Source organism: Trematomus bernacchii, unplaced genomic scaffold (assembly GCF_902827165.1).
Source record: "Trematomus bernacchii unplaced genomic scaffold, fTreBer1.1, whole genome shotgun sequence".
NCBI lineage: Eukaryota > Metazoa > Chordata > Actinopteri > Perciformes > Nototheniidae > Trematomus > Trematomus bernacchii.
The window spans coordinates 1,420,353-1,431,007 of record NW_022987646.1 but is presented as its reverse complement, the minus strand read 5'-3'; the positions used below and the strand labels follow the sequence as shown (position 1 = coordinate 1,431,007).

Below are 10,655 nucleotides of genomic sequence, written 5' to 3'. Positions count from 1 at the left end.
AGCAAAGATCAGGCCTGTAAACAAAGACTGAGCTGAGATAGGTTGACAGTCACAGCTGGACCGTGCAGGCAGAATGAGTCACTGCTCCATACTGATAACCTAAAGGACAGATGGGTCAAGTGCTGAATTCAAATCTATTCCAGAGCCATAGTTCTGCAGGAAGGAAGGGTAAAGTGCTGTGGCTTCCCGCTCAGGAAAGCTACATCCCAGAAGCACCCACTGTATAGAAGTACATGGGGATAGAGGGCAGTGCACTGCATTACAATCCATTTCGCAGACAGGCTGTGTGGGTGGGGGGTAAACGAGGAGTATTAAGAGCCATTGTGAAGCTGTATTATAGTAAGCAGCTTACAGTCCCTGTGCCCGGCTGCTTCTTTGCGTGGGGGGGAAGGAGATGGACAAAGAAGAGACACAGAGGAAGAGACCAGGAGAGGCATGAGTGGCAGGGAGGACTGGAGGACAGGGAGACTCGTCCTGGTGTCCTCCCATGTTCAGAGATGATTTACTTTTGTCTTTCTTTACATATAAAACAACCAAACCTGTTTCTTTGTTCTTGTGTCTTCTGCTTCTCTCTATTCAACATCAATTATTTGTAGTTGTTCTCTTCATCCACTAGTGATCTACTCCCTGTGATGCTGACATGTATCCCACTGTTGCTACATGTTACCAGGGAGGTGATCAGCGCTCTCTACCACCCAACTGATTCAGAGACGGGAGGGGAGGGGATGGGGGAAACGGATGGTGGAGGTTTCCATGGAAACTGGGAGTCTGTTGCTGGCCGACATCATCTGTTGTTGCCTGGCGCGGAGCGGGCACATGAATATTTGAGCTTTATGGACAGGGACAGACGAATGACACACACTGATCTCTGTATCTCCACCACCATCTTAGATGGAATATACAGAGGTCAATGAGGGGGAAGAGGAAGGAAGTGATGGAGGGATGAAGGAAAGGTGGGGTCACAAAAGGAGTCTGACAGACCTCCATTTTAACTAGGGCAGAGAGTGTCCTGGCTATCTGGGTTAGCAAAACATAAATGATCAAATGTATGTAGGAACAAAAATAAACCTTAAAAAAATTAAGAAATTAAAGAATTGTGACCAGGTGAAAGAGTATGTGTGCTGACAGACATGCAGAGTAGATGATGGCAGGGTGAGAACAAAGAGGAAGATGGAGGGAGGGCCTGTGACGTGCCATGAGAGCAGTAAATTAGGGCACTGGAGCTTGTTTTCCCTCTCTCCTGCAGTATTTCACACACACACACACACACACACACACACACACACACACACACAGAGACTCATGCAAACAAGATAGTCATGATTCATGCAGATTTTAGTGTGAGACTGTGAATTGACTTGGGAGGTTAATTGTGCACAGTCTGACTGCACTGCGTCAAAAAGCACAGAAACTAGAACAAATATGGCTCATGTGTTGTTTCCTCACCGGCTTACAGCTCTCTGTTATGAAGCTTTGTATGAATGTTCTTGCACTCTTAAAATACATTTATTTTAAGGTGGGGTAGGTAAGTTTGAGAAACCGGCTCGAGATACACTTTTTGTTGTATTCCATGGAATGCTCTTAACATCCCGATAGCAATGAATATCTTAAGTGCTTTGACAAAAAATCCATAAAAAAATGTCATCTGTGGAAGCCGTAATACTGTAAAAAGGACGACCAATCATTTTAGCCGGCCCGGCTAAAATAACTGGATGGCCTACCTGCCTGTCAGCCTTCCATCTGTGCACAAACCTATCTCGTGCCCTCATTGGTCATGTGCGCGTTCGTGTGTGTTGGAGGAGGGGCTCTATAAGGAAGTGGCAGATTTTTTCCGGCTGTGTATTTTCAAATTCTAGCGCACTCGAGCTGGTTTCTCCAAAATTACCTACCCCACCTTTAATGTTAGAATATAACTCATTCTGTAGGAATATGTGTGTTGTTCCTTCTGCAACTATCTTTGTCATAATCATCAGTTTAACTCTCTGGTATGTCTTGTATTTTAGTATTTTCCCATGGCCCCAACTCTGTGAGGGTCTTCCTCTGCTGATGAGGAGTTCCTGTGTGCAGCAGGGACCATCGTTACACTTCATTCAGACCAATGTAGGAATGAGAAATATTCCCATAGTTACACTTAAGTGCATTTTGTTATTCCCTAGTGTTTCACAAATATGCAACTTTCTCATATAATCTCTAGTTGTTCCATCTAGATGATGTTGCTCCTTTAGGGTGGATTTATATGTCGGTCTTGATTTGGTTACATGTCTGTTTTGTCCAGACTTTGTTGAGTTGTTAATAAAGAAGAACATAGGACATTACAGGGCAAAAAATAATGGCAAACTGTTGTCTTGTTTCCAATTATTCTTTACTCCACATGGGCAAAGAAAAGTCTTTAATGTAAAATGAAGAAGAGGACACTGAGTTAGCATTGTGTTGTGTTTTCATCATGTGTTGCAATTCATTTAAGTCGGATTTCTTTAGAAAATGGTATCATTATATCAACTGCATATGGTTCCTTTGTTCAAACAGCCTGCTAATTATACAATAACACAGAATAAACATGGTTGTATGTTCAGGATGGACTCGCCTCAGCATTCTAACCTCCAGAATCAGGTAGGGTGTGCTGGTCTGGGAACAGAGAGGGGAGGAGAGGGGGGGAGGAGAGGGGGGGAGTGGGGGGGGGGAGCCAGCGTACAAGAGCTTGATGGTGTACGCTTATTAGCCTGAAATATCCATGCAGCAGCTGCACCATTTCCGCGGCAACACCTGTCGCCATGGCGCTGAGTTGTCGACATGCCTCTGTGTCAGAGTCTGTAAGTCTGAGGAGCAGCACATTCACAGCGTATCCAACCTCTGAGAATGCGCACACACACACACACACACACACACACACACACACACACACACACACACACACACACACACACACACACACACACACACACACTCCTTCATAGCAGTAAAAAGGAAAGCTTAGTGACTTCTTTGTTGCATCCCTACACATCCATTGCTCTGTTTTCCTCCTTGCACCATTCCGGCTCTCGTCACTCACATGGGGAATTTTGCGTTTCCATGACAACCACAGCGGTGGAGGAAATGGATTAGGTACTCTGCACTTTCTATGCTGGGGGGGTGTGGAAGCTGCATGTGTGTCAGTGCTGGATTGGGGGAGAGGGTGTTTATGGGGTGCATGGCTTGTGAAGAGGGATTGGGGTTATGGTTTAATGTAGTTTGTGTGTGTGTGTGTGTGTGTGTGTGTGTGTGTGTGTGTGTGTGTGTGTGTGTGTGTGTGTGTGTGTGTGTGTGTGTGTGTGTGTGTGTGTGTGTGTGTGTGTGTGTGTGTGTGTGTGTGTGTGTGTGTGTGTGTGTGCGCGCGCGTGCGTGTGGGGGTGGGGGGTCGGAGATGCCCTCAAACCACGTTGCACCAGATGGAAGCTTTTGATCTCCTCAAAACACATTGTTTTATCTCAGTGAGTGAATGGAGAACACATTTAAGTCAACTAGATAGCTCCTAATTTGGCGTTTTCTGCTATTACCTGTGAGCAGATCGCATGCTTAGTTTTGCACGTGTGGCCCTTGACTTGTTACATAGCAAAGTGAAACCTGAAGCCAACAGGGAAACGTCTCCCTCTCATCTTGTCTGCCTAAAACCTCATGGCAACAGGTCATAATGGGGGAATCAACCCTGCTTCTCCTCCACCCTTAATTCAGCTCTCACTATGCCTCAGTCAGTCTTTCCCCCTTCATTCCTGACCGCCCGTCTCCCCCCTGTCTGATTTCCATCCTCCCAGCTGAGAAAACAGGCGCGAAATCTCTTGGCAGAGATGAGGAGAGGGAGAAAGAGTAGAGAGGGGCTTTTCAGATGAAGAGAAAAAGGGTTTGCTGCGTTGAAAGGGAGCATTGTTTTGTTCTTCCACATTGCAACAGCTCCATCTCTGTGATTTAGTCGAGCCAGCACATTACTGTGTCTCTTTAAATCAGGGTACTGTTAGCCTTAGCAACGTTCAGGCTCCATTGCTCCAATGTTCCTGCTCAAAGACCTCCCCTCTTCTTTCAGCCAAAGACCTCTGAACTCAGTGTTCGGTCTGCCTGATGGGCACATTCCTCTCAGCTGTAATAGTAAATGAAAACAGGCCAGGGAATTATGTGAAATATGTAAAAGATTTAAAAAAAGACAATATGAATGAATGTGAATGTGTGTATTTTTAGTGTTGGCTCAGTTTGCCAACAGAGAAAAAGTTCCCAATTCCTTCTCTGCCTGTTAATTTTTTATAAGGAACTTCAATCCAGTCTCCTTCTCTCTGCACCACATGATAAATTAACCCACGGCTGTCTGTTTCTGGGTCTCTGAAACTTCCAGATGTTTTCTCCACTTAGTGTGCATCAGCTTTAGGCTCTGAGCTGTACATGTAGACATTTCATGCTTGGTTTTAACCTGACAAAGTCCAGATTAAGCTGGTCTTTATTCCTAGTGTGTGTGTATCCACAGAGCAGTGCTCTGTCCTGCAACATGTGGGGACCCAACACACTGCAGAGACAGCTGCAGGTTGGGAGGGAGGGAGGAGGGGGCAAAGGGAGGAAGAAGAGAGGAAGTCAAAGGGGGAGTATTGGGGGGGTTCCTTCCTTTTGCTGGACTACTGAGTGAGGGGAGAAATGAGTAGAAGAGGCGCCAAACCCACACATCCTGTCCCGCCACTAGCAGCTGTTTCGTCACATCCTGCTCTCTCCTTACATGGTTCAGGCCTGAAATGAGATCCTTGTTTCCTCTCGCTGGTCCTTCCTGTCAGCTCACACACTGTGAGGGGAAATGCAGATCTGCATCACTTTCTACATTATTTTGACTTCAATTGAGACAGATAAGATCATATTTTATAACTACGTATTCAAGAAATGTGTTTTTCAGCACTTCAATGTGTGTTGGAAAAACTGACTTTTTTACTGACTCACAAGTGTGCCTGTGTCCATGCTTCACATACAGGATGTGATGAGCCTCTCTCATGTCCAGGCGGTCTGACTAATGTTATTATCACTCACAGGCAGTCCATTGTCATGTTCCAGTCTTCTACTGCCTCCCCTCTTTGGACAAAACTGCTATACATCAACTGGTTTTTAAGTTTTGTTGTCTGTGTGTGACTGTGTGTGTGTCACTCTCTTGTGTATCACTGTGTGTGTGTATAATCAGCAGGAATGTGCTTAATTAAGCGAGACAGAGTGAGGGGCATAAAGGGGGCAATAAAAGAACAATCTCCCCATTCTGCTGGGTCTCCCCTCCAGGAAATTGGTGACACATGGGGACAGTCATGACAGGAGGAGTCTCTATGAGCCACAGGATGAGGAACATCAGCTGACTAAGTAACTCTAAAGCTTTTGTAAAATGCATATGCATAATGTAACCATGTGTCCAATTTCCTTTGATTGTTATATCTCAAAGTGACACTCATACGGTGCAGATCTCCAGTAAAGCTAGGTGGGAAAAACCAACAGATAGTTATTGCCTCTGACTCATCCACTTGTGTCTGCGTGGGATTTTCTCCGCTCTGCCATGTTTCCTGCATATGTCTCTCAGGGTTGCCAGGTTTGACTAATGGCTGAATATGCTTGTCTTCATGCAGGTCATTCAGTTCCGCCAGGCCCCGAGCGGAGCCAGTGATGACCGCTACATAGATCTGTAATAAAGATGTGGAGAACAGAGAAAAGCATCCAGAGGCTGGGGCTGACAGTTGCCGAGGTAACCCACACAACACATTGAGAGAAGAGCGAGAGGAGTCGGCCATTTTGGGAAAATCATATTAAAAGATAGTCAAAGAATCTCTAAAAACAATATAATTCACGGTCATAGTAAAGCATTTCATAATTAAAAGTCATACAAAAATATCAACGTTTACCATAATAAGTCATGAAAATGTTGAAGTTTTGTTTGCCGGTATAACTATATTATTTTGTAAAATCAAATAGCATAGTTTCCCATAAAAATTACTACAAATATCAAAATATTCATCATACAGAACCATAATATAGTATGGCATAACAATGTAATAAAATAGGTCATAGCATAGTATTTTATAAACATTTTCATAAAAAGTCCTTTACCCTAAAAAAAAGTTTAGTATAGTTTTCAATAAAGAAGTTCATTAAAAACAGATAAACACATTTTTACTGTCAAGTTAACGTCAATCAAAAATAATAGATAAAATAAATTCGAAAAATATATGTGTTTGTGAGCTAGCAGATGGGGATACTTTTAATGAATAAAATAATATTTGTTCCAGTATGTTCTCATAGCTCTTGTGCTTGTGTAATCTTCAGGCAGTAACTCAGTAAAAACCCATTAGCTTGTGTTAGAGTGAACGCCTGATTCATGATCACTTGCATCATCTGGATCTCTGCAGCTCCTCTGTCCCTCCTTCCATCCCCCAACATCTGCAGCAGTGAGTTAAAGCCCAGCTCCTTTTGTTTTGCTTAGTGACGGTCCGTGCGCTATTTATAGCTTCTGTGTTATTGTGTAAGACCTTGTGAAAGGCACAAAGAGCCGGAGCAGGCTGCCATGTTCCCTGTAGTGGCCCCAGGATCTGTGAGAGGAGAGCTAAATAACATGTGGCTCTCCTCGAAAGTATGATGAGGTAAAGGAGGAGACAGCAAGTTCAAGTGGAATAAGATGTATACATAATTTCACTTAGTAAAGATAGTTTCCTTAATGTCTTGTTACCATACATCTCTTCAACAATAGGAGACATCACAAAATATAAGGTCAGCTTTTAGGCTATTTCTGTTATAAACTTTTTTTTTTAAATCATCACTGGCTTTTTCAGGTCTCATTTGTACTACTAGGTTTTCTTCAACTACATAAAAGATATACAACATCATTATACAATTACAATAAAAGTTTTTTCCCTGTTTCTGGTAACGCTTTCACTGAAATTGATTTTACCGTAGTGATTCTTAAATCTCGAATGAGGTTTTGTAAATGAATTAGACTCATTATTAAGTAGATTTGTTGTTTATAGTTGTGAATCATTTTATCACCGGAAGCATAGCAATAAAGTTTTCCAATTAATTATTCCCTTCTATCATGTGATAAGGGAACAGCAGTCAAAGAGGTTGTCAAGTTGATGTTATTTAATTAGAAATGATATCTTGTGCCCTCATTGAGTCTTCTTTTTACTCCCTTGTATCTGCTACACAGAGCATGGATCACCTGAAATGGACGACGGAGAGAGCAAAGCTTTGTGGGAATATTGAGTAGGGCTGCAGTCCTGCTGAATATGGGTCACAGACAACAAGCAGAAGAAAAGAGCACACTGCATCTGATGCTTTTCACAGCTGAGTCTCATTAATTAGCAATGTATGGTGCAAAATGTTAACTCACACACACTGTAGCCTGCTACACATATAAGCATAAAACAAACACACACAAGTATTTTTTTTTTTAAATGATTTCAGAATCGTTTTATTTGAAATGTCAGTGTTCAAGAGAAAATAAAACAGCAATATAAATATTAGCATAAAAATAAGAGAGTAACACAGGGGTATAGCGTGGGGGATAAGCATTTGATAAGAAAGATAATACAGCAGGATAGAATAGTATTAATTCAGCAGCGGACGGACACATATATAATATTTATAATCATTTGTTCATATGGACAGAAAGAGAATGAGAGGCATTCTTTCACAAATGCACAAGAAAAGGTCACCGCAAAAGAACATTAAGAGGTTACAGAAGGATAGAAACATTTCCATATTTTTTTTTTTTTTTTGTTTCTTTACAGGGTGATAAAATATAGTAGAGAGAAAATGAACACAAAAATATGCGCAACACATATCACAAGTTAACTAGTCTACGTGTGTCACTTTGTTTACTTATCTAAAGATGTCTTTCATTATTTATTTACACTGAAGAGTTAGTTGGCTTCCATGGTGCTTAGTTACTACATTGCAACACAAACTGTTGAAGAACATCTCAGATTTTTATTCATTATTGATTCTTTTTTTTTTGTAACTGTGGTTTTCTTATTTTTCTTGAAAAACAAAATGCAACACATTCCAGTAGTAAGCCACGCCTTGTGGAGAGGGACTTTTATTTTGAAAATGTTGGATGTTGTCCCTACTATACAAACAACTGGCTCATACCATCGACAGGACTTGTGTTTATTTACAGTGGGGAAGATCCTCACAGGACTAGGGGGTGAGGGGAGAGGTGAGTGGTACAGAGGCTACGGTGATTTTAATTGAGGTTTTTTTTTTTTTCAAAGGGCTCTCGAGTGGTATCTCCTCACCAACAGGGACAGCTGTGCTTGGCTCTGTTGACCTCTACCTGGGTCAGTGCATTAGAGAAAGTTTAAGAGAAGGACAGATCAACAGTGGTTCCTCTGTACATTCAGTGGGTAGAGCCAAGTTGTTCCCCCCCCCCGGTTGATGTAATGGGGTCCACCGAGCCTGTGTAACCCTCACCACTTCCCCTCCACTCCCCCTGACCCAGCCTGCAATCTGCCTTTTTCTCATGCAGTTGTATCCGGCCAGAAGCCTGACAGACAGATGGACGGCAAAGTAAAGACTTCATATCATAAAACAAACAATTCCTCTATGCTATTAAATCTCCCAAAGAAAAACATGTCTTTCTGCGTCACATCAAGAAGTTTCTTCAACACTTCGAGAGTGTGAGGGGTAAATACTCCTGCAAAGTGTCCAGGGACTCCTAAGAACTTAAGTTTACCACATCTATGCATTTCCCAAAAGAACGAAGTGATTACTACCCCTACATCTCATCTTCAAATTACGATCAGTGCATTTCTCTTTGTTTGGCTCCCAACGTGGGGAAGTGAGTGAGGGGAGGACAGGATCTGGGTGTGGAGGGGGGAGGCTAAAGGGTGCAGGGCAGCAGGACATGTTTGTGCCCACCTGGTGTTATATAAGACACACTGCTACCAGCAAGGACAGCATGGCTGGTGACTCAACACCATGCCGCCCCACCCTCTCCCTGCCCGTCCTCTGGGTGCATGCTCTGGTCATACAAATATCAGGAGATTCAAATCTTATTTTTCTTAAACTATGATTACAAAAAGGTTTTTTTTGTTGTTTTGAGTCAATTAAATGCTACATGTGCATTCTATTGACATGCGATTGGTGGGAGGATAACAGATTTAGGATGTCCTCCTCTTTGCTTTTGAAAATGCATAGTTTGCAACTCTAAACTAGTATATGTGGTTTGAACCTTAAAGAGCATGCAGAAGAGTTTGTAATACCTGTCAAACAACAGCCTTATATCATCAGGACTTATGCTTTAAGATCCTGCAAGGCTGATCCTATATAGGAATCTAATGGATGGCAACTAGCGTACTTTACAATAGCCGTCTTTCCGCCGTGGGAAGAGCACAATAAATCCAACATGAAAGACATTAACATTTCATCTCTGAATACATCACTGCGTATAGCCTTGTAATCCCAGCAAGGTTACTTACACTGAATCTCTATGTCCAAGATCATTTGCCAAAACAAAAACAAAAACCACAATAACCCCCCCCATACCCTGCCAAAATTATCTACTGACAAAGATTATGTGAGCAATACTAGACCTTTAGCACAGCACGGGTAATCAACACCAACAATAGCCTTCGGCACATTCAAGACACTTTCAAAGAACCATCAACATCCATCCAAAGTCCACGTGGTCAAAGGTGCTGCCGTTAGTTAGACCGTGGCTAACAAGAGGGACAGCAGAGCAGTAAGATACCTAATGGAGGGAGGGGGGGGGGGGGGGGGGTACGGGGGGTTGAATTTCTCATCAGGTCAGGGCGGGTTTATCTTTCCTCCATCTCTCTCCATCGAACTCTACTTCTTCTCCTTCTTGGTAGACTTCTTCTTGGAGGCAGGGGTCTGGGCGGCCTTGGGGGGCTCGGGCTGGGGCGACATCTGGGCTGACATCTGGGCCGACATCTGGGCCGACATCTGGGCCGCCATCTGGGCCGGGGGCAGCGCCTGCTGGGCTGCCTGCTGGGCAGTGGCCTGCTGCTGCTGCTGCTGGGGGTTTGAGGTGAGGGTGGCCGTGCTACCGGGGATGTAGACGTTCTGGCGATAGTCGGGCACGTGCTGCAGGGTGAACTGGGGGCTGTAGCGGGTGCTCAGGCCCATGGTGCCGGGTCCCAGGGTGGCCGTAGCCTCGCTCACTTCTGGGGGGAAGAGAGACAGAGTGGGGGGAATAAGGGGTGAGGAGGGAGAGGAGAGAGGGATGAAATTTGTTAGACAACCAGAATGTGAAAGTTTTAGTGTGACAGTGTTATATAAAAAGATAGAAATGGAAATGGGTCTTAAAAGGAGGTTCAACTACAAGATAAGGTATAAAGTTAAACATATCCTGCTGCTTAGGCAAAACATGAGGTTGCAGTGGGCTCATCTAAAAAGAGGCACAAGAGGTGTTACACAATGGCTGATTGTGTGCAGATGTTTTGTTCTTAACATAGATGAGGAAACGTCTCTCCTGCATCCTCCTCTGTGTCTCTATCTCACATGGCCTGAGTGTGTGTGCGCATGACGTAGCTGTTCGGCTCATAATTCTCCCACAGCCCCTGCATTGCAGAGCCTAAGACACGAATGCCCCCTCCCCCATCCTGTGGCTCCTCTCAGCCTATATAAACACTAAAAACAGACATGCTTACTGGCTTCCA

At 43.6% G+C, this 10,655-nt stretch overlaps 1 protein-coding gene across 35 annotated transcripts in view; it reads right to left on the bottom strand.

Moving 5' to 3' along the window:
- Positions 1-9,735: 9,735 nt before the first annotated feature.
- The window catches only part of LOC117485400 (protocadherin gamma-C5-like), a 243,915-nt gene continuing 242,995 nt past the window's right edge, over positions 9,736-10,655 (bottom strand). For 23 of the 35 annotated variants that reach the window (XM_034133939.1, XM_034133948.1, XM_034133941.1 and 20 more), the window contains one exon: positions 9,736-10,160. In XM_034133939.1, the coding sequence (XP_033989830.1) occupies positions 9,823-10,160 (338 nt within the window). In that variant the 3' untranslated portion in view covers positions 9,736-9,822. The remainder of the gene's footprint in view (positions 10,161-10,655) is intronic. The other 12 variants (XM_034133953.1, XM_034133957.1, XM_034133949.1 and 9 more) reach the window with 3 other exon arrangements.